The 24585-nt window shown below is 43.8% G+C and overlaps 2 protein-coding genes across 4 annotated transcripts in view; one reads left to right on the top strand and one right to left on the bottom strand.

Moving 5' to 3' along the window:
• The window catches only part of sipa1l3 (signal-induced proliferation-associated 1 like 3), an 83403-nt gene extending 68638 nt beyond the window's left edge, over positions 1–14765 (bottom strand). Inside the window, exon 1 of one of the 3 annotated variants that reach the window (XM_085796416.1) lies at positions 14583–14765. The gene's annotated coding sequence lies outside the window, so the exon portion shown is untranslated. The remainder of the gene's footprint in view (positions 1–14582) is intronic. The other 2 variants (XM_085796414.1, XM_085796415.1) reach the window with 2 other exon arrangements.
• A 5593-nt stretch (positions 14766–20358) lies between these two features.
• The window catches only part of map3k10 (mitogen-activated protein kinase kinase kinase 10), a 39575-nt gene continuing 35348 nt past the window's right edge, over positions 20359–24585 (top strand). Inside the window, exon 1 of the mRNA XM_085796412.1 lies at positions 20359–23357. Coding sequence (XP_085652538.1) covers positions 22337–23357 — 1021 coding nt within the window. The 5' untranslated portion in view covers positions 20359–22336. The remainder of the gene's footprint in view (positions 23358–24585) is intronic.

The raw sequence follows: 24585 nt of genomic DNA, 5'->3' as shown, positions 1-24585 counted from the left end.
GAGTAGTGTACACACCGACGCTGGGAGAAAGGAGAAACAAAACATGCAGCCAGAGAGAAAGAGAGAGAGGGACTTCAACCAGAGCAAATATCAACACAAGTAAATCTCAAAAGGTGACACGCATATTGTACGTAGTTAAAACGTATAGGCTACATGATGTGCGTTATAGGGATAGCTCAACATTTTGGCAAATTGGCCCATTGCCATAATCCCTATAGTTTTAGGAATAGGTTTGTTACCTTAAATTGTCGGTGCAAGCTAGTTTTAGAACGGCGGAGCAGAGCCGTGAGCTGTTCAGAGCTACGCTGCGGAGGAAATAATTGAGTGTTAGTTTTGGACCCTGGTTACGAACCTATTCCTAAAAGTATAGGGATTATGGCAGTGGGCCAATTTGCCAAAATGCTGAACTATCCCTTTAAGTGTAAAAATAAAACCAGTTTCTGCAACTACTGGACTCTCTACCAACCCATTAATCAGTTCTTGGCGCAGCTGCTGAAGAGTTAATCTTCCGAAGAATAAATGTATGTTTTATCTTATACCATGTTATGGATGTCACAATTGTGGCAACTATTCAAAACTCAAAAACATGATTTCATGATAGAAATTTGTTGTGTCTAGTTTTTAAAATGTTCCTGACACACACACACACACACACACACACACACATACACTTTTGCAAAATGAGAGGCAGGTGGTGAGCACAGGTGAACCCTATTCAGAAGGCATTATAAAGAGGGGTTTGTTTCGACTGAAAGAGGATTACAGGAGCAAGGTGTGGCTCCTTTTAACTCACAGTAGCATTGTGTGTGTGAGTGTGCGTCCTGGACTAGCCCATATGAACACCCCATTATGGGGAGTTTAATGGAGACACAGGACCTGACTGAAGCTCTTGTCAACGCCTTCCCTTCAGAATCCAGAGGTCGACCTCAACTTATTTTAAAACTTCAACGGCATATGGTTTTCATGCTAAAGTGGTGGTGATAATTTATGTATGCTTGTTGGTGTGCAGGTCACAGTATCAATCACACAGAGGGGAGGTAAAGGGGGGAGTTTCACACGCCGGCAGAGATCTCAGCCCCTACAAACTATCTCAGGCATCTGGACCGGCAGCGGCACCTCTGAAGTGGAATTTGTCCAGTAACGACAGCCAAGAGGAAGGTGTGTCTGCTCCAAGTAGACTCAAATGAAACTCCAACAGAGGGAATGTACTACCGGATCAACATCATCACTTTTGTTCTTCAAAAAACTGTCCGACACCACAGCGGCAGGGATGGTGTGAAGGCCTGCGAGGCTGTCACTTCCCTCGCTCTTCAGCCTGCGATCCGGAGTCATCTTGGTCCCGGGCCTAAAGTAGTGCAGTGTGCTGTCACAACAAGCTAAATCCACCCAGAAGTCCTCTCTCTCTCCCTCTCTCTCTCTGTGTGTGTGTTTGGTTTAAAGCGTGGCGTGAGTCCAGGGTGTGGTTCTACAGCCATGCATGCACACACGCATACATGCGCACCCACACTGAGCTGCACATGTGCTCACCAACAAAAAAAAAGAAAGAAAGAAGCATACACTGGGTTACTTGTTTTCCAGGTGCAGACAGCTGCGGTTTGGAGTGAAAACATTTGACTAATGGCAAAAAGTTTAGAGATTAGAACAAGAAAAAAAGGCAGGAAAATTGAAGGGAGGGGGGGTTAAAGGTATAATTTGACATAGTTTGGGAAATAGGCATAATTTCTTTGCTTCCATATCTGAATTAACACTGGAGCTAGAATTAGGTTATGACAGAAAACGGAAACAGGGGGAAATCAGCGAGTCTGCTTACAAGTAAGTCAAAGTGCCCATTAAAGAAATATTCTTGTACCTAACCCCTCATAAAACCACAAATTGTTTTTTACATTTCATTTTTTTAATGAATTAAACAGATGAGATACACTGAGCTTAAGATGTAACTGTAGACAGACTTTGGACAGAGGCAGGCTAGCCATTCCTCCTAAGATAAGCCATCCACCTACAGGGTCAGGTTCATCTAAGTCTTTGGACCAAAGCAAATAGGTATTTCTCAAAATGTTCAACTATTCTCTTATAAAATGTGAAGTGGGTGGGGGGGGGGGCAAAAAAAAAAAAAAAACGCAGCCTCGAGGCTCCCCATGGGGCTGCCAACATTCCTGTCAGATTCAGACGTGGGAACCACTGGGAAAAAAACAGCCCCTCTGTAGACAGCCGCGCATGTGAGTGTGTGTGTATGCACATCAAGGGGGGGTGGGTGGGTGGGTTGTCTGCAGTAGATGCATGGCAGAAATGTGCTTAATGGATGCAGCCATGTGTGTGTTGAGGTGTTTGGGCTGAGAGCAGCAGCAGCGGCGGAGTTCATGTCGGGGAGAGGGAAGAGTGCAGAGAGGTTGTCTAAGTGCACGTCTGAGACAGAGGAGGAGGGAAGCGTTGTGTGTGTGTGTGTGTTTGAACGCCTTTAGGCAACAAACTGGGTCAAGCGAGTTTCAACCAGGGGTGGGGTGATAGCACTGACCTTCAGCGCATGCACAGACACACACACACACAAGCAGTCACCTCGTATCTGCAGCTGAGACAAAACCTCCACTGTCTCCTGCCTCGCTCTTTTTTGTAAAATCTTTTCATGTTGCATCTCTTCTTAATCGTACTCATCATCGCAGCCAGAGGAGATGTGCTCCACATACAAACCCTCTCCAGAGACAACCACACAACAGACTGTGCATTTCCTCTACAGATTCACAAACAATACACCCTCTCCTCTCCAAGGCTCCCTCCCACCTCTCTCTCTGGGATCGTATCACATTCACACACTTTTTTTTCTTTCTTTTTTTTAAATCGTCACTCACTTCCACTGTGGTTTCTTCTCTCCTTCCCATCCCTTATCATCTCTCAGGTGAAGCCTTCAACTGACAACGGTGAACGAACCAGACAATTATCTAATCAGAGCTCGGCAAACGGAGGTCCTGGCGGGGAAAGAGGGAGAGAAAAGGGGAGGACAAATCAGGGAGAGGTGAAAGAGGAGAAGGAGGCACACTGGGCCGCCTTTCTTTACCAACAGACCTTCATTTTAACGTCTCCTCTATCTGTCCTCCTCTCCCTCCCTCCCTCCCTCCTCCCCCTGTCTTGGCCATTTCTCTAATTCTCTCCCTCTGACTTTATCGGCTCATCCGTCTCCTCCTCTCCCACGATGATAACAGCCTCTGCTGTTGTGTGGAGCAACACCCAAACTTCTGTCACTTCCTTCTCCTGTCCGCCGCTCTCTGCTCTGCTCCTATGGGACGGCTAACAAAGCTGTCACTGCTGCACACACACACACACACACACACGCACGCTGGTCTGGAAATCAGCTACAGCTGCCGTTATCACCATCTTAGATTACGAATAATCATACACTGATAATTGACGTTTATGATGGTTGTCAAGCGAAACAAAGGCGTATTTACCACAACATGGTCACCCGTCATTTACAGCAGGGCCGTGCATAATCTGACAGCAAATGGCAGAGTGTGCGCTTCAAACTGAAGATTAAAATTAGTCAACGAGCTAAGCATTACAATGCTTAGTATTTCAACGGGTGGCATCAGCAAAGCTAATTACAATACTACTAATTTAATCAGCCATTTAAACAGCACTGGGAGGCATAGATCCAACGTGGAGTAAGAGCTCAGGAGATTTCTGTGATCAGGCTCAGCAAAAAAAAAAGGAGGACATTATGTGCGTATATATATATATATACAGTATATGTAGTGCAGGATGAACAGAAGGTTTATTTGGAGGGATTTGGAGCAGTAGGAGCTCCACTATAGTTTCCCTCAGCACTTCCTTTTCAGACATTATCCGCCTGCGACTATACAGAGGGTATGAGATGCTTTCAGACTGGATGTGACCATATTCAATACATCTCTGCTCCTTTTAACTCTACTCGGTGTGACAAAGCACCGGACAGATTTCAGTTGTATTTTATAAAAACTACAGTTATGTGCTACTCAATAACTAGTACAACTGATTAGAGCTTTAGAATCGCATTACTGAATGTATATTTGACTGATACTGAAACATGTTTACCTAATGACTACTGCACTTTACTGCTATCCAGTCCATTGCATTTCACGGTATAATGTACTGCTATATGCACTTTATTAAGACTGATTGCACTTTGTTATTGTTTGTACTCGAGGCATGTCCGCACTTTACCAGATGGACCTACTGAATGTATTGTTCTCTTGTTTTAAAAAACTGCTAGGGACAACAGATGGAAATTTTCCAATGGCTACAATCTGGCATGTTTACATTATTGTATTGCATACGGTGATGTCCATTAACTTGCCCTGTCCCTCTCAAATAAAATAAATTGAATTGAACTGAAAAACAAGATACTCTGTTGTTCTGACATGCTGCGAATATTTACAACGCTTTATCATCTCCACATATCTTAAGTTACTGTCTGTCAGACATCAACATCTTTATTGTGACTGCTAGAAACCGCCAACTTACAACCAGAGGATAGTCATAGTCTCTTCTGAATGCCTATGGTTGCATTTCATCGAGAGTTCCCACTTGAGTCTTTTATTTGTTTTGAACGCTTGCTGGAAGGCTGTTGAACTGTGGTCGACCTCAACCATTTTTTAGATATAAAGGCAGATTAAGGCCATCCTCTGAGAGACATTAGCAATGTGTGAAAGAACACAGCCGTCCTTGTTTATTTCTACAAGGCCCTTGACACTGACACAGCAGGGAGCCATGTCCACACAAAAAAAAAGGATGTCTAGCAAAAATGGTTGAACTCACTGCATCACTCTGCCTCATCCGGTTCAATGTGAAGGTTTCTGCTGGGCGAATCTGGCATATCACTACCCGCTTACCTTGAAATAGTTGGGATTGCAGACATAAATAACGTCACTGTGATCATTTTCCAGAGTTATTAAATTCTTCCTCACAGTATCATAAAGCAGTTTGCAGTGTTTTGGCATCTAATGGGCCTTCAAACTCATGGAGCTATAACTTTAACTGTCCTCTTCAGGTCATATTTCATCTGACCATTACATGACAAAAAAAATCTTTTGCATTTTCAGTCCCTTGCCTCTGCTTGGTGAAGTCATATGACTATATAGAATATTTTGACTTGTTTCACTATAATATATATACACAGACACACACAGTGGATTAGATACCAATTTTTCAAAAAGCCCTAAAACAGCTGTATAGCGTACGTTTCTCAGAAATCCCCTTATGTCCCCGTTATAGAGCAGATTTAACATATTATCTACACCGCTCTGCCTCAGCGACAGCATAAACACATTAGCATACCAGAGTCTCTTTGTGCAAGGTAGACCAAATGAACTTGTGTGGAAATAGCCTGCTAAATAACCTCCATCACAGTATCAAATCTGATTTGGAAATGAGGAGGGGGGGGGGAATAAATGCACATTTTGATATGGTACCATAAAAAAAACTGGGCCAAGAGGCATTCATGGAATGACCACATGCTATACTCAATTAGCATTAAAACAATGGCTCCACAGTCAGCAGCAGTCATACCCGGAGATGTGAGCTGTGAAGAGGCAGAGGGAGGGAGAGGCCGTTTGTATGCACGCATGCCTTTCTGCACATATACCGCAAAATGAAGGAAAACAAAGAGGCACTGACTTTTGATGTCGTTTTGTGAAACATTTTGCACTGAGAGAGGAAAAAAAGGTAACTAAAAACATCTTTTAAACTCACTCACTCCCATTAAGATTCATAACCACACACAGGAGGCCAGTGTGTGTGTGTGTGTGCTGTGTTGTCGGCCTGCGTTTTAAAAAGGACACGCAGGTCACTAAAAGCAAAACATCCTGAGAGACAGAGGACCATGCAAATCTGTCTACACGTTTCCTCCTCGTTGTGTTTGGTGTTACACCCTTCTCTCAAACTATTTTCCTTCCCAGCTACAGTCGGCAGCAGCGCGTGGCTCCCCTCCAGAAAGCAGGATGAGCTAATCTTAAACTATGCCAACAATGAATGGGAAAAGAAGAGCTGCATATTGGAGACAAAACTGTTACATTTTTCTGAGCTGGGAAAGAATGTTTTTACTCATGTCCTGCGTGACCTGGTCATTCATCTTAGTGACTGATCTCTGCGGTGTAGGACCACGTCTCGCCCTGACGCCTAACGTCTGATTCATAGCAACACTCATCTCACGCACGCCCGCGTCCTCCTCGGCGCTCACTCACTTCCTGTCCAACAGCTTGACCTCCACCAGGCAACACGGAGAGAGCTGATGCGGATCTTTCATGACTCACTGCCCCGATGCAGTGGGCTCGATCATTACAGCCTCTTGTTGATCCAGTGATTCAGGATGCCGACTGAGATAAAGGACTCGTAAAATCCCTCGTTCACATTAAACGCCTCTTGATCACTGGGTTTGAACATCCTGTCATTATCTTAAACCCCTTGTTAATGCATCAAGGCTAATCATTTTGTGCTGATGCTGAAAGTAATTCTTTATTATTGGTCAGTCAGTTGACTCTCATTTTCTTGTTATCGGTTTAATCATAATTTGTGGAAAAATGCCAAGTGCTCACTGGTTTTCAGTATTTCAAAACGTGGACATTTTGCCACTTTTCACTGTAGAGTCTACAGTTTTGCCACTTTTCACTGTAGTCTACAGTGAAAAGTGGCAAAATGTCCACCAACGGTCTGAAAAACCATATTCAGTAGACTGAATATGGTTTTTCAGACCGTTGGTTTTGACAAAATAAGTAACACTGGGTCTATGACAGGCATTTTCTACCATTTAATGTTCTAAATGAATAATGAGTAGAGCTGCAAAGATCATCAACAATTTAACTTTTGCTGATTCCAGCTTCTCAAATTTCCCAATATGACCTTTCTTTTTTGTTGTTGTCTATATGAGAGTAATCTGAATTATTTTAAGTAATAATTTCAAACTCAAACTAATTATATGGCCAAAAAAAAAAGGGAAAGGAATCCTCCTCAGACTTAAACAGGGATAGCGAGTGAGCTTAAGACTTGACAGGTGTGTGTGATGGTCAAGCTCATGTGCATGCAGGGCACACAAGGTTAATTTCCTCCTCCGCACGGCATAAAAACAGATGGAGACAGAATCAGCTGTTTCTTAATCCCGTCATGCAGGATTTCCTCTTTCCAGAACATTTCTGCCATGACAGAGCTCTTTGTGGAAACACACACACATACACACACACATGTGCCACCTGTCAACCCTATGTGTGAAGCCTCAGTTAAGGACAGATATGAAGCAGGTGTAACTACTACACTCTTTCCCCTTAAAGCAGCAGACGAACTCAACTCCCAGGACGCGGGAAACTTGAAGGAAAGCGAATAAAGACATTACAGAGAAAGGTGGCGGCTTCCTCTCTCGGCTCCATGACAATGTGTGTTAATGGATGTGAATCTGAAAGCTTTGGAAGTTTCTAGAACAAAGCCTGTTCCCAGGAGATCGAACGCATGATTTGTGCCTCTATTATCAACAGTCTCTTACAGCGCAGCACTGAAACACCGTTTAACATCAGGCCCTTCTCAGAGGGGCATACAGGCTGCAGAGAGACATTACAAAAGCGGGAGAGTACGAGATAAGAGCTCTTAATGTTATGGAGATGAGCACATTCAACACTGTCCGGGGACTATAGCCAATTACTGTAGCGACTCCCGCCCCCCTCCCACCTTGGATTCACTGTGAGAATTCAGAAAAACTGGCTTTCGTACAAATGTACCTGTGAATACCTTCAGGTCTCCTCAGCTTCAGAAAACACAGATCAAATACTCAAGTTTAAATTCACCTGATGGGAGGCTTAAAGGGATAGTTCAACATTTTGGCAAAGTGACCCATTGCCATAATCCCTGTAGTCATATAACAGTAGGTTCGTTACCTTTATTTGTCGGTGCAAGCTATTTTTAGATCCGCAGAGCAGAGCCATGAGCTGCTCAGAGCTACGCTATGGAGGCTAATGGGATTTATTGGTTCTCCTGAATCAAATACACAATCCAACAACTTCAAAGCGCTCTCGTGGACAAGTTGTGACCTGCACATTCACCACGCTATGAGATAATAACGGACATCACGAGACGGAGTCGTTTTCAAGGTAAATTCAGAGACTGCTTGCTGAAAAACTGCCCCTGACGGTTTTGCAAAAATTGACCAACTCCGTCTTGTTACGTTCTGGTATTATCTCATAGCGTGGTAAATGTGCAGATCAAAACTTGTCCACGACAGCGTTTTGGAGTTGTTGGATTGTGTATTTGATGAGGAAAACCAAGAAATCCTATGAGCCTCCGTAGCGTAGCCCTGAGCAGCTCACGGCTCTGCTTCGCCCTTCTAAAAATAGCTTGCACTGACAATTAAAGGTAACAAACCTACTCCTAAGACTATAGGGATTGTGGCAATGGGCCAATTTGCCAAAATGTTGAACTATCCCTTTAAGTGTGTTTATCTGTGGAGTGGCCTCCAAGATGGACTGCAATATACGGGCCTTTGTAAATCACTCTTTATGTACAACACTTTGTCAGGCTGTCGAGATGCTTTGTAGCCCTACGTCTCCTGTAACCCTGTCAAGAGCTTAGTGTTGAGTTCAATAACCTTGTTTAAGTGTTTTGTGGATGATCGGTGAGGCTTTTTCCTCTTCCTCTCTCCCTCTGCTACCACCGCTGACCAGGGGGAGGATGCAGGCAAACCTGTGGCAAGAAAGACCTCCTCAACATCTGTGTTTATCCTCCAGCTAAAACCAACAGGCTATATTTACCCCAGTCAAACATACCCTGCTCACAGAGGAGTCACAGAGAGGAAAGATGCAGCCTAGGATGTAGCCTCGGCTACGCCTGGGAGTCCCGTCCTGTTTTATATATCCAAACCTGAGAAGACCCTATCCTCCGACAAGAAGACCGACAGAGCACAGCGCTGTCGGGCAAACGCAGGAACATTTTGAACATTTTCCACGCACAACTGTGATTCTCTGATTCATCCTCTGCCCTGATAAGAGGACACAGATTGGTAAACAACACCTTGAGGGAGTTTGACCTCTGAAGGAGGAGGCGGGCTTGATAGATCAGCTGCCTACATGGCAAATGTTTTATAGCTGCACAGGAGGCCATAAAGCAACAGACTCATCTCAGGAAGCATGGTGCGCTCCTCTACGTGTAAATCTCTGACCTCTTGACACCGTCGTCCGCGATGACTTATGGATAAGACCCTCAAAGGAGGGAGGCAAATACATCAAAGAGAGCCCAGACTGCAACACTGTTGGTGGTCTAATACCGTGTCATCTAAAGCTGTACACCTGCACATCGCTGACTAATACATGTGTATGACGCAGGTTGACCGAACACACACTCAGCCTACGTTAGACCCATTTACATAACACCACTGGCTCAGGTAAAGCCCTTTGATAACAGTATAAGCCCTACACATTTTATTTGCAATGTGCCGGTCTACACGCAATCATCAGGTTTATGAACAAGCATCAGAAGTGACATAACCACACTGCCTTACATAATTATCAAATAACATTTCATTTTCAGTCCTCTGTGCATGAACGCTGGCTCTCGCCCACGCCGTGCGCTCTCCGCTTCTGTTTTGCTCTCCTTCTGACTGTCTCGTTGGATGAGCCTGTATTTTGTTTAAACAACAGCAGCATGGATTTATGGGAATATTCAAATTTGTGCGGGGTGTCTGGAGTCTGTATACATTAGGTACAGCACCACATCTGCAGTTAGATTATAACTCCATTCAATATTTTTTTTTTCTATCGTAAATCCTTTATCAATGCCATTGAGATTTGGGTTTATCTGCTGTTTTTGAATGTTTTCACTTCTTTGCTTTATGTAAAGATGCTTTACAAACACACTTGCCTTACTTATTCGGGGTACCACCGTGACAATAAAAGCAGAAAAGCAACACTTGCACTAAAATTGTCAACCCAGATAGAAATGCCTGTTTATTACGGTAAATTGATGTCCCCACTGTGTTCAACCCCGGCTGGGAAAAGGCTGCCGTGCCAGGTGTAATGATGTGTGTGTGGTGACCCATTAAGATTAACCACTTAACTGCATCACACTGTTGGTTTATAAGGAGTATAAACCAACAGCATGAGCTGGCAATAAACGCAAGGAGAGCAGCTTGAAATATACTTCAATAAGAAATGAATGTGTGTGTAGTTTGTAGCAGGAAAGTCGGCTAACAATGGCTCAACTCCATCAGCTCAAGTTCAAGAGAATACACATGTTCATCCCCCTAAACCCCCCCCCACACACACACACACACTGAGCCATCACTGTGCACCCTGACATAGACCAGATGGCATCCTTAGCCTAAGGTATCACCCTCCCTCTCTGTGACCTGTCAGGGTGCACCCAACGATTGTGATGTATGTTGTTTGAAGTGTTTGAGTGTGTGTCCTTCCATACCCGAGAAAAACACACAATTGGTTCATTTCCATTACGCTTTATTTAACTAAGACGCCTCCGAGGATTAAACAGAAACCTGGCAAGAGACTTCTCGTTCTAAAATTACAAACAGCAGGAGGGCTGCCAAGGTGTCGCGGTTGGGAGAGGAGAAGTCCAACCAGATCTGGCGCCAAAACACCGTCTTTGCTTCCTTAAAAACATCTTAAGAGACCTTGTTGGAAAAACCCGACAGATGACCGTGACTATATGCTGCTGCTGGTGTGTGGAAGTCCCTTAAAAATCTTTGTTAAGAACAAAGGAAGCGGGGAAAAATGAACAGCTGATGAGTCACCTCCATCGAGATATGACACTGTGATTCAACGAAATGTTTACAGGTGAAATAACTCAGGTGGCCCACAGTCAGCTGCCTTTGAAGACAGGACCCTTTGTTCCTGCAGCTGTCTGCACTAAAACTACAAAATAAGTAGCAAAGAATGTGAGATGCTCCTAGAGATCACAGACTGTATGCCATCATTATAGCCGACAACAACCTGCCTGCTAGAGGGGCTTCGCCACAATGTGATGAGGGTCCAAAGTTACGTCATGGGTGTAGATATAGGGTTTCTTGGGAATCTTTGTTGCTGCCGATACTGATCACCTGTGATTGCAGATGACTCATCTTATTGTCAATCTCAAACTCTTTAAAGGGACAACGAGGAGTTTTGGAAAAGCGAAGCGTTTTCACACTACATTTATGAGCCTCCGCGCGCACCGTACATTTCTTTGACCGGGCGCAAGACAGACTCATGTTTTCATTCATCAATAATTAAAGTCAGAGGTTCAAAGAGGTTCACATACCGTCGTAGTTCCGACCATAAACGGCGATTCGGCTGCGTTATTCTCATGACTCGCCACGAAGGAAATGCTGGTCGGCTCGCCCAGCATTTCCGCCACCACTAATAATAACAAAATAACGATAGAGACAGAACAATATATTTATCGAAAATGGGCCCATTAACAAGTGTGGGTAGCGGAGATTCATCCACATTAACGTGAGACTTTTTTATAACCGAATAGAAACTCCTCGTTGTCCCTTTAAGTTTCACTGGGGCTGATGTCCTGTTTTATTTCTGCAGTCTGTCACATGTGCCAGCGCACTGAACAAGTTGGGAGACAGGGAGACTACACCGCAAACCACGCAATGCTTATCTGGGCCACAGATAGATAACACAGATGATCGGTTTGAAGGTGACTGGTGACTAGAACCATCATTTCCGACGCACCAATAACTTATTTTTGATGAAAATCATCCGATAAGGACCAGCGGCCGATAAATCAGGGCATCCCCCATAAATATGCACTGATAATGTGATAACAATATCAAAACAAAAACACTTGTAAAGATATCTGCCTGGCAGAATCCTCCAAAACTGAGCACCACTGGTGGCAGAACATATTCTAGACGAAATCTGAGTCGTGAACCAAATGAACTCTTGAGACGTTCCTAGATATCCGCATTGCATAACATCTGGATGACAGAATTTCAACAACCTTCACACCAGACGGAATAAAAACCCACATCATAGCGAAGTTGGAGGCAATTACATTTTTTCATTAAATCACAATTATTGCAGTTGGAGATTCTTAGTTTGCTTCATCTCTTGGAAGTTGCTGTTTTCCCTTAAATCCACTTAAAAGTTTATGGAACATTTGCTTTGGCAGGTACGAGTAGAGACTTACAAATAAAGACGGGAAGTAAGTCTGTGTGTTTGTGAGACATAAAGATTGTGAACAGTAAATTTCCTGGATTGAGATCATCTCAAACCGTAAAGTCTCACAAGACCATTGTGTCTGGTCCAAGTATCATTGAGCTGGACACATAACTCAATTATAAAAGCGGCAGCCTTGGATTTTCAGAAAGAGAGAGTTCCCCCTCCATACATAGCAAACCCGCTTAGTTTTGCTTTCAATGTGTAACATTTTTTCAAACAGCCATGCAAAGGGTGGAAATGTCTTCGTGGAAACCATAAACGGAGAGCATTGTATAACTGGCTCTCTGTCTGCTGCCCAGCCTTTGATCAGCGGAAACTGGATTTACAATATGGAGAACCATGTCATTACTATTTAGCATAAACTTTACCACTGTACAGACTGCATTTCAAATTGATATGCTCTTAAACAGAAGATGAAGTGCTGGATTTCCCCACTGTACAGCAATTGTAGTGTGTGCATTACGTGCCGTTCCAGATTACTGAATAGACCAATGGTGGAGAAGCCCAGGGGTATTATAATATTTCAGTCAAATTACTACAGAGACACAAAACAACTGCAAAGAGACAAGTGTCCAGTCGGGTATGTTATGATTGAATGAAGACAAAGATGTGTAAAACCACTACAGAGACAGAAAGAGACCACAAGAACACAAACACAGCTGCAAAGAAATACAAAACAACCAAAACATCACTTTGAATCTCTAGTTTTTCTACCATTACTCCACCACTTCTACTGACTAAGCTGAACTCCTCTTGCTTTTTAGGTAACAGGTACTCATTTTCTTGTGCCAGTAGTAACCCAATGTGTTGTTGATACTATAGTGACAACATTCACTTCCTTGATGCCATCTTCAGTGGAACACACAAATGAAAGACTGAGGATACGGAAAGGTTACCAAACTGAACCACCCATACCTCCGCTACTCACCATGGCAAAGCTTTGGGTTTGCCAAACTAAATGTATCGGCTAGAACACAATCAGTACACTGTGGCGTAGTGATTTCACATCATATCACTCACTTGGTACCTTGGTGGAGGTGACAGCGAGAAAAAGTAACTGGTACTATCCACAACTCTTTTTTTTAATCTATGACTCAAGGAGGGCAAGTGGAGTCAAGTTGAACCAGTACAATGCAGTGGAAAAGGAGGAGCAGGGGGGCTTTTACATGTCTGTGCCCAGGTGCTCATCGTCTCTTAACCCGTCCATGGTTACAGAGGCGTGTAAGGAGCAGAATAACCCCGGCCTTTAACACACCATCATTCTCAGATTTTCACTGGTAATAATTATTCTATTAGTTCCACATGGGAGACAAGCAGAGTAAATGATGCCCAGAATATGTGCACACCGCTGCCATGCTCTGCTGCTCTTGCACGACTGATCCATCATCCTGTTCCTCGACGTGTCATTTCCTGAGAGCTGGGGAATACAGCAGCAGCAACACGGGGGGTTTCTATGAAAGGGAGACGACACGCCGACTCGAGGCATCATCATCACCTCCTTCCCTTCAATGCACACACAAATGCGCACACACACTGTGTATATAATATCTACCATGCGCTTGCAAATCCTGCGCACTGTGCACACGATTTCTGACAGCTGAACACAATATGCATGTCCAAACAGGCAGCAGCTACGATCAATCCTCCTTTTACAGCCACCACCGCGATTAGTATAACATGTTGCACAACCTATCATAGCAAACCATCAACAAACTACTGCAAAACTCCTACTGAAAACGTGTGTGTGTGTGTGTGTTGTTGTTTTTTTTTTCTTCCTCCCCATGCAGCTCGCTCTAAAACAAATCCCAGCCAAGCCAACTTCCGATTGCAGGCAGCACAACTACTCGAGATTCAAAGCTCGTACCAGGCTAACTAGCTGGCTAGCTGCGCTCCCAAACAAAGCTCCCATTGTCTGGAACTTGTAGTTTTGCCGTTTTCTCCTGGCCCTCACAACTGCGATTATCTCAGGTACGAAAAACTACAAATGCGAAGTCTGCAGAGCTCAACAAGCATGCGCACTGGAGCCCAAAAAGACGAGGAAGGTTGGAGAATATTTTGTGGCTAATACATTTTTTTGCGGGCAGCGGCGTTATTTCAGGTTTTAAAGCCGCTCCGCTGAATGGACGCCGGGGTCGCAGCGGAGCAGGGAGCCGGTGTGGACGGGTCCAGGCTGGGGGGTGAGCCCCAGCAGCTGAGTGAGCCGTAGTAAAGCCGCGGCTGCTCTCTCTGCACTGAGTGAAGTTGGTCTACTGCTCGGTCGGTGTCTCGGTTGTTTGCTCGCTAACGTTTGTTACTTCACTCGTCACTTTTCAGCGCTTTTGAATCGCCCGCACTGTTTCAACCGAGGCTGTTCACAGGAAAAAAAAACAACCTTTCCACACAGAAAGAAAAAGAAAATGAAAAGAGCACACACACCTTACCCGACGCCGCTCCGCTGTTTTCTCCCGGCTCCTTATTCCGTTAAAGTAATTTCTCCAGACATTGTGGAAACACTCGCTGACCGACCGTCGGCTGTCTGTGCACAGAGCGAGACGTTGCCAAGATCACCCAACCAACCGACACCAACGGAGCTGCGCCCGCGCTCACGGCGCATGCGCGTTCCAGTTGGTGCAGCCTACAAATAGTAACGCACAGGGGGCAGCACACTACCATGCACACTACTACTACTACTACGACTGTACTATACTGTATAAACACTGAGGAAGATGATTTTCAGGTACACCTTGTTAAAAAGGGTCCATGCCTATGTTCCCACAGCCCTATGTAGTCCAGTCATTTTATGAGAAAAGGTTAAACAAATTGCAACAGAAGCAAACTCAACTGATTTTGCATCCTCAACATGTTCTGAGTGAGGGAAAAAAAAGCCCCGAAGAATCCCATTAGGGGAAAGTTTAGAAAAACACCCAAACATATCCCATTTATACGCATATAACAAATGTTTTTCACGTGTATAGGGTAAAATTTTTAACCTTTAGATATCTCCATGAAAATTACTGAGTTGATTACTTACATTAAGACAAACAAAAAATGTATTACAAGTTTTTTGAAATTCTTTGTTAACATGAGCAAATTTGCATACATTTGCATAAATTCCACCGTTTTGACGGCACATGTATATCAGGACATGTTGAGGATACAAAATCAGTTGAGTTTGCTTCTGTTGCAATTTGTTTAACGTTGATCCCTTTTTTGGCCTAAAATTACTGGACTAATGTTCCCACAGCCCTATGTTCCCACAGCCCTATGTTCCCACAGTTCTAAGATTTTTCTCAAAATTAGGCCCTATGTTCCCACTGGACTCTCTCTACCTATCTGGACTCTATCTATCTGGCCTGTCTAGCCTCTATCGGGTCTTTTTTTACTAAACTTAAAGCAGAAGTAAGCGATCCGGTCGTTTTGGCTAACTTCCTGTCAGCCGATGGAGTTAGCAGTCCCCGCCCTCGTCCCTACGTCACCACATTCACGCGCATCCCTTGGCTGCACACACAGAGAGGACCGCCCCTTTATGCCGTTCTCTCTCCTCATTGGATAAAGGTTGTAGGATACAAGGAAAGTTTTCTCCTCGGCTTACAGCAGAGCAGAGTGACTGACAGACCCGTGTTTCAGACCAAACACTCTATATAAGTGATTGCTGTCAGAAGATATAACTATTTAAGACTTATATTAACACAAACATTCCGCTTACTTCTGCTTTAACCAACTATTTTCTTCATTGCCTAAACCCAACCAATGGTGGGACCAAAGGGCTGTGGGAACATAGGGCCTAATTTTCAGTGACAACAAAAGTTAGAAATGTGGGAACATAGGGCTGTGGGAACATAGGAATGACCCCGTTAAAAATATGACAGTCTACAACAGTCCTGCAGTCCATGAAGATCATATCGTGCTCAGTTTTTGTTTAGGTTGTGTTATTAGAGAGGCGTTGATTCAACTGCATGGTCGTTTTGGAGGATGGAGCTTGTGGTGCAGTTGAGCTGTACAAAGTTATTTGGCTTGTACACAACACAAGTGGTTTGATTACCCTCATTGATTTGCACAAGAGGAACAACCGTCAACATAATGTAATGTAGTTCAATAGGCTGGTCTACTCCCAACCCCTACTGCAGTAACCACCTGCACCTACAAACACACATGGAAGTTGAGTGATGGAAAGTTACTAAGTATATTACACAGTTTTCTTCATAAACAGGAAATTGTAGGTAATCATACTTAATTTGAATAGGCTTATTTCCATGTTCTGCCCCCCTACATTTCTACTCTACAGTATAATTTGATGCTAATTTTTTTATTACTTACTGCTGCAGTCTGTAAATCAACCCCCTGGATAAATAAAGTCTCATCATAACCTCTGATAAAAAATTTTTTGTAAAGTATATATAAAGTATAAAAGTCATAAATAAATATAGTGGGGTAAAGGTATGAAATGAAACATTTCCCTCCAAAATGTTGTAGGCCAGAGGAAAGTAGAAGCAGAAAATGGAAATAGGCTACTTAATACCGTGTTTCCATATTCCATTATCAGCAATTGTAGGCTACTTACATACTTGAGTAAATGTTCAAGTGAGGAGAGCTGTTTTACAGTGAATATTAAAGGCACGGGAATATTGATATATTTAATAATAATATTAGATAGGTACAGTGTAGATTTATTATGCTGTGTGATCACATTTTGATTTCATGCAACCTCACAAATTAGTCAACAGCACAACCATGTGGTCGCTAAACATGGTCCCCCGATGCCATTGGTATTTCACAAACCGGTGAGTTTGAAAACTGTAAGGCCTATGTGATATAGACAATATGGTATCATATTAAAAAATAATAGCTCAACTCAGACAAATTCCTTAAGCCACTGTTTTGTTATTCAGCCATGGCAACAGGTGGACACACACATGCCATCTGGCTTTTTGTCATTCAGTAATACTGTAACACTTTCTGCTGAATCCCTCTCCATGGGCAGTCTGTAAACTCAGGTAATCCTGCTTCTGTTTTGCTCTGCAAGTGAAACAAATTCCACAAACTTTAGCTGAGTGTGAAGTGAAAATTCATAAACTGCTGCAGTACAGCCAAGAGAATGTGAAAGACCAGTAGTTCTGAATTGCTTGTCCTCTTGTTTGAATTGAAGGTTTAATTGTGTTATTCTTGTACCCCACACACAGTAAGGCCTTTAGATGGAAACATGAACCAGTGACCTAAAACAAGAAAGCAAATCTTAAATTGAGCAACACATAGACATCTCAAGGGGCACTACCTTTGCTTTAGTACCACTGGATGCATATTCCAGTAAAAATATTGATTAAATGTCATAAGTGACAAAATCATTGCATACAGTTATCTCCACACAGTTTGAGTGAAAATTATTAACTAAAACAGCAAAAACATATACCCAGGGAATTTAGAGTTGTTTGCAAACTTATTAGTGCAAAAAGCCAAGGGCTTGCTCTCACCAGTCAGTCTACTGATGTTATATAACTTACTGTGAACCACTGGAGGAAATTAGTTACTTTACTTACCCCATCTACTATAGCTGTGTAGTGTACCCCTTAACATGTTTTATCCAGACTTTAAATTGAACATAATCTTAGAACTCTTATTTTGGTGTGAAAATGTGAGTTTATGGCCTCATGGCACCAGGGCCACATTTACTGTTACAGAGAAACTGGGGTTACATTGAACATTTTAAGGTTCTCCATTTGGTTTCTGACTTCAGGAGGGAGTGCTGCATGTTCACAAATGGTAATTGCTAATTGAGGTGAACATTTTTGATGCTTGAATGGAGACTCTATGTTGAAAGCCCTAAAAGAAGGCATGAATTTAAAAAAAAATGGTGGACTTCACAAAACATTTTTTGAAAGGGATTGCGCTTGTGGCACTGTTTTAAAACTGAATAGGACACTGAATCACCTTCAACACCAGGGGTCAGTACAGTTTAAAATTTGGTGGGTGTGACTACTGCTTCTGTACACTGAATACCCACATGTTTGATTTCACTTTGCATTGTAATTAGATTCTGACACAGTTTTTTATTAATTCTTTAGGTATTTTTTATTTCAAAGATTGGGTAACTTTATGATACATTGTTATGTGCAATGTAAGTGTGTTATAATCAGTTCCCTTACATGTAAATACAGTAGAAGAAAACTAGACCACAAGGAGTCAAGGAGTTACAAGGCATTTTGAGGACAGGAAAATATATATATTTTTCTTCTTCCGTAGATTGGACAGTCCTGAAAAACCAAACAAAACTGGTGTTATGTTGCCCAGTTACTACTCCCTGTTCCCCCATGTACAAGTATTACCAAAACAAACCACGCCAACGTCTTATGTCTGGGATCAGCTTGCATAAAAACCCTCAACCTATGTCATGTAATGTAATTTTCTCAGAGAATTCAATCTTATGCCATATCAAGGAATCTATAACATTTTCTCCTCATCCCATGCTCTTTCATAAAAGAAAATTACCTAAGTGTTTATGCTAATTCTAGTCTTAATAGACAGCCTCTTCTCCTTTAGAGTAATTGTTTCATTTATGATGAATATTAGATTCATTGTTTTTTTTTAACAAAATGAGGCTCAAGCTAAAGTGTCTTTGAGTAATGAATGTCCAGCTTCAGGGCTGTTGCTCTTTCACTGACCTTAAGTCACTGACCATGGACAGGAAGCTTCATGTACAGTAAATAAATAAATAAATAAAGTATGACATTTTTGCATTTGCAAAGTACTCAGACATTTAACTTCAGCAAAAGCAGTACTGTAGAAATAATGTGTTGCAATTAAAGGTCCTGCAGGTCTTACGGATTTGCTTATTGAATTCACAAAAGTATTAGCATTTACTTTACTTCACTAAAAATGAAGTAGTGAAGCTTCTCATTATGCAGACATAATATATCAGCACAATAGACTTAAAAAAAATCATAATTATTGATTCTAATGTTTGCATCAGTCCAATGTTGCTTAATTTCCTCTCTCAATTTTTTTTTTTTTTTGTAGATAAGGATTTGTATTTTGGGTCAGAAGTGTAAAGTAGTAGAAAATGAAAATAAGGTTAAAGGGATAGTTCACCCTAGAATGATATTTCGCTCATTATCTACTCACCCTCATGTTGACTAAGGGCTGGAAGAAGTGTCAGAGTCCTCCGTCCCTTCTCTGAGTTACAGGGGGTCTCGGCATAGCAGTGCATGTCCATATAACGGTTGCAAAGGGACACCGGAGCTCTTCGTAAAAAAACACACACAAAAAAACATCCAAATACCTCCATGATGCTCGTATGTAATGTCCGTCTTGTGCTGAAGCCCCAAATTGCGTAATTGTCCCGAAAAAAATTAAATAAGTCTATATTTTAAGCTTGTTTGTAGCGGAAGCTTCTCGAAGCTCCTCTTCCTGGTCCGTCCAAATCTCGCGTGATTCGCAGTAACCGCACTGACGCATGCTGACGCCGGCGCAAATGACGCGAGATTTGGACGGACCAGGAAGAGGAGCTTCGAGAAGCTTCCGCTACAAACAAGCTTAAAATATAGACTTATTTAATTTTTTTCGGGACAATTACGCAATTTGGGGCTTCAGCACAAGACGGACATTACATACGAGCAGCATGGAGGTATTTGGATGTTTTTTTGTGTGTGTTTTTTTACGAAGAGCTCCGGTGTCCCTTTGCAACCGTTATATGGACATGCACTGCTATGCCGAGACCCCCTGTAACTCAGAGAAGCCACGGAGGAATCTGAAACTTCTTCCAGCCCTTAGTCAACATGAGGGTGAGTAGATAATGAGCGAAATATCATTCTAGGGTGAACTATCCCTTTAAGTAGCCTCCCTCAACTTTGTATTTACTTTTGTAAGTATACTTGGTTACCTTCCACCAACGCTCACCCTTTTCCTTAGACTAATATAATTAATTATTTAGTTATATCAGCTGCCAGAATGATGTAGGTCAGCAGGAGTACATGAGGGACTACATTACCCACAGTGCACCAGCGCACCTTCACCACTAGCACAGCCTCGTCTCGTTCCAACACACTGTGGCGTCCTTGTCTCCGCCCTGCGCGCGGAGCTCTTCCCTAGATCTGCACACACGCGCGCCGGGACGCAGCGCGTGAAACCGCCTGCGCGCGACGACCATCCGCCTGATTTGTACATCGGCGAAAGAAGTAGCACTTGTTCCCACGTATGGGAACGCCACCCCGGTGTATTTGGATGCAAAGTCAGCCCACAGACTTGACAGCTCGGTGCTCGAAATGTCACGTCTTTGAGGAGGAAAAGCCTGTTCGAGTACGATGGACGTGTGGACAGCCGGCTGAGCAGCGACCACAGGGACTCCCGGGAGCGTTTCAATCTGTCGCCAAATTGGGTTACGGCCCTTTGATGGTGCTTCTTACTCGGATGCAACCGCACGCCCATGCGATGATGTCGGTGAATATTGCTGCCCTCAGTGTCCGGGTTAGGTTATAGTAAACGTTCAGTGTTTACGTATTAAAATAAAGCTGCCCAGGCTGTTTGGGGCGGAGGACGCTTAAGGTGAGACTGGAAATCTATATGCGCGCATAAGAAATAACATTATTATTATAGGCTATAATAATTATAATCATAATAATAATAATTATTTATTACTATTATTATTGAGGAGAGGGGATGCCGATCTATTGATAAAGGCAACATGGAGCCGGAGATGATCTCCTCATCGCATTATTTCATCTCGTCCACTCGGGTCAGTGATAGCCTACTGTAATGCAGCAATGCCTCCACGCAAAGCTTCGTTGATATTATTTTCCACCTTATTGCCACTGTGCGATCGCTGCTGCCTTCCTTGAGGACGCCGTGGACATTTAAAAAAAACTCTCTCCTTCCCTTCAAGACTTGTATGATTGATGATGTGAAACTGTACCGTGCGAGCTGAGAAAGCAGCGGGATAATGATAAATGCTGGCATCCCTTTACTGTCTCCGGAGCGCAAGAGTTTCTTTTCCAATCGGAGACTCGTCTCCATCACAAATGTAGCCCGGCAGAGGCGACTGAACCAGGCCGTTGTACAGACACGGAGGCGGGTTTGTTGTGCTCAGACTCGACTGGATGCTGAACACGGTGCCAGTTTACAGCTCTGTATTGAATACCTGCCGCCCTGCCGCCGGCTTGATTCTCTAATTCCCCAGCTGTCTTAAAATGGACGGGGCCTTTTTGGTAAAGGCTATACAGGGACGCTGAACCGGCTCACGAGAGGCCATGCATGTAGGATTTAGCCTGTGCCGGCTTGTCGGGATGTAGTGCGAATATATCCGCTAATGTTTCCCCAACGCTGTATAGAAGAGAAACGAGCCCATATTCATGGAGATGGCTGGCGGGGGAGGTGCGTCTACACTGGGCTGGATGAGAAATAACGAGGACCACTGCTCAGAGGATTTCACCCAGCTCAAACACAGACTGCGGTTTTTATTGGCACCTTAAATAGTCTGTGTTGCACACTGAAATTAATCTGACAATCAGCTGTGGTTTTTATTAACAACTCTCTGAAGCAAGACCTAGTTCTCAATGGGATGATATAAACCGCAGAGGAGGATATGTATTTATTAACTCAAGAGATTCAAAACTGTAGAGGAATCAAAGGCCCAGATTTTTTTGCCTTTTACAAATAATGTAAACAGCAATGTAGAGGATTTATAAGTATGTAACTAAAGGCAGCAACTGAGAGACCAGAGAGAATAATATATGAAAGAAATCATGTCTGGATTTAATTTCACAGTTGATTCTCTGATCAGAAACTCATCAGACTGAAATTTTCTGTCCAAAGGATTTCATTCGACCTGCTGACCCCCATGTTCATATCTCCTGTGAGCGCCTATGGCAACTTTTTAAGAGACACAATTGTGGAAATAATCTATTAGGTTTCCAGGGGGGGGGGGTCACACTCATGGATTTGCTGCCCTTCTGCTGTGATCTGACAGTCATTGTTTGACCTGATGCGCATTGTCCCTGAATGAACTTGCCTTTGGGAATACATGTTACTTACACACTGCGTAGCAACAGCACAGCAGCAACCGGTGACAGGATTTGGCACAGTTTCAACAGCGAGATGTGGTGATGGGGGAGAGCGGTTGCAGCTCTCTGATCCCCTGATCCCCTCTTCCCCCTGCTGGTGGTCGAGGACGCCGCCTCGTCGTCTCGGTAAATGGGCCCTGTATGGATTTTGTGCCTGAGTTGACAGAGGGCAGGCCGACAGCATCAAACAGCAGTCAGGCTGCCATGAACCCATACGGCAGAGCGAGCGGCACAGCAGCCCCCCTGTCCTGCACCAGCTGTGGGGGCTGCTGCTCTCCGCCTCCCCCTTGCCTAATCCCGCCGGGGCCCCCCTCCTCTTCTACTACTACCTCCTCCTCCTCCTCTTCCATGCCCCCAAACATGACCCCACCGCCGCCGATGTATCCGGCCCCGGTTGTGCAGGTGGAGAACGGCAGCAGCTGGAACTCCTCCACCGTCTCCTCCTCTGGCTCCCCAGACTCCCACCCCGGCCACCGCTGCGGGGCCAACAACCCCAACCCCAACCCCTACTGGACGGCGGTGTTCGACTACGAGGCCACGGCGGACGAGGAGTTGACCCTGCGGCGCGGCGACCTTCTCGAGGTTCTCTCTAAAGACTCCAAAGTGTCCGGGGACGAGGGCTGGTGGACGGGCAAGATCCAGGACAAGGTGGGTATCTTTCCAAGCAACTACGTCACCAGGGGGGACGCCGCCAGCTACCAGCAGCTGACCGCGGGGGGACTGGTGGCAGGTGGGGTTGGCGCGTGCCCCTTGGAGATAGACTTCTCAGAACTGCTCCTGGAGGAAGTGATAGGAGCCGGCGGGTTTGGGAAAGTATACAAAGGAGTGTGGCGAGGAGAGGAAGTGGCGGTGAAGGCTGCCAGACAAGACCCCGACGAGGACATCAGTGCCACGGCGGAGAGCGTGCGGCAGGAGGCCAGGCTGTTCTGGATGCTCCGGCACCCCAACATAATTTCCCTCCGTGGGGTGTGCCTGCGGGAGCCCAACCTGTGCCTGGTGATGGAGTACGCCAGAGGAGGGGCTCTGAACCGGGCCCTGGCTGGGAAGAAGGTCCCGCCGAGGGTCCTGGTGAACTGGGCGGTTCAGATCGCCACAGGGATGGACTACCTACACAACCAGGCGTTTGTACCAATCATCCACAGGGACCTCAAGTCCAGCAACAGTAAGTACTCCAAGTTTAGTTTATCTTCTGTCTACATAAGTACAATGCACTTTGTGATGATATGTTATTCTTGCATTTCTTTTTTAAAAAAAAATGTTGTTCTGGGAGGTCAAACACACACTCTAAGGTCAAGGCCCAGAAGACCTCTCAACAAAAATCATTTTCTTTCTATAACACACAGAAATTTGGGTAAAAACTCAATCATTCATTCATCAGTCATTGTAGCCGGTGCATATTCTCATTTGCCCAGGTCATAGTATTTCAAAGGAGGTTAAATCGAAAGCAACTGGACTTAGACTTAGTTCTTCCTAGACAAATAACTAAGTCCAGTTGCTTTCGATTTAACCTCCTTTGAAATCAGTCATTGTAATACCTCCCAGTTCTCAGCACATGGGTCCAAGTAGTGGAATTTTTCAGCTCTCAGCCACATCTTGTGGTCTTCATCATCAGATACGTTTTGCTCAGCTGTCACGGAGATGTTTGAGTCATTATCACACAACCCTATTATGGACACATGATTACAGGTGGAGTCATCTGGGTGTCATCGTTAAGTTGACTGTATGCACATGACCGTGTCTAGCTCAACACCTTCAAGCGCACATACTGTAGGTTTCATGTACTGTAACTCGAGATGAATAAAGGTGGTGTCAGATCATTTATATGTGGGAGGGAACGCATATCGACTCAAACACTAAATTAAGTATACAACAAATAGCTACACAACTTTGAGCTGTGTAGTTCACAGTTTTTTTTAGGTTGGCTAAAAGTCATGCAGTCTAATGCAACAGTCCTGCAATAAATCCTTCAAGGTTTCAATGTTTAATTTTTGTTGGAACATTTCTAGAGGTGTGTTGATTGCTCTTGGAGGTTGCAGCTTGACTTGAATTCTGTCCTCATTAATGTAAATGAGTTGGACAAAATATTTGCAACACAACATTATTAAAGAAAGCTCCAGAAAGAGCAAACAAATGGATCTTGAGTTACAGTAAGGTTATTTTTTTTTCAAAAAACAGACTCAAGATAAACCGAACATTGTAACCTTCATAATAATGTAAGAATTTATTGCTGTGCGGTAGTTTGCGGTAATTTGTTGTGCTATATTCATCAACAAGTTGTTAACTTTATCTAATATTCATTATGGAATGAGTTTTAGGACATATCAGGAAATGTGTTTATTCATTTTCTTAGGTTAAACGAGAAAAATGATACCTCCCTCAGCCCATGTCTG

This window comes from Trachurus japonicus, chromosome 13, assembly GCF_045865225.1.
Source record: "Trachurus japonicus isolate A0001 chromosome 13, Traja_1.0".
NCBI classification, from domain to species: domain Eukaryota; kingdom Metazoa; phylum Chordata; class Actinopteri; order Carangiformes; family Carangidae; genus Trachurus; species Trachurus japonicus.
Note: the sequence above shows the minus strand (reverse complement) of the source record. Positions and strands in the feature narration are given on the sequence as shown.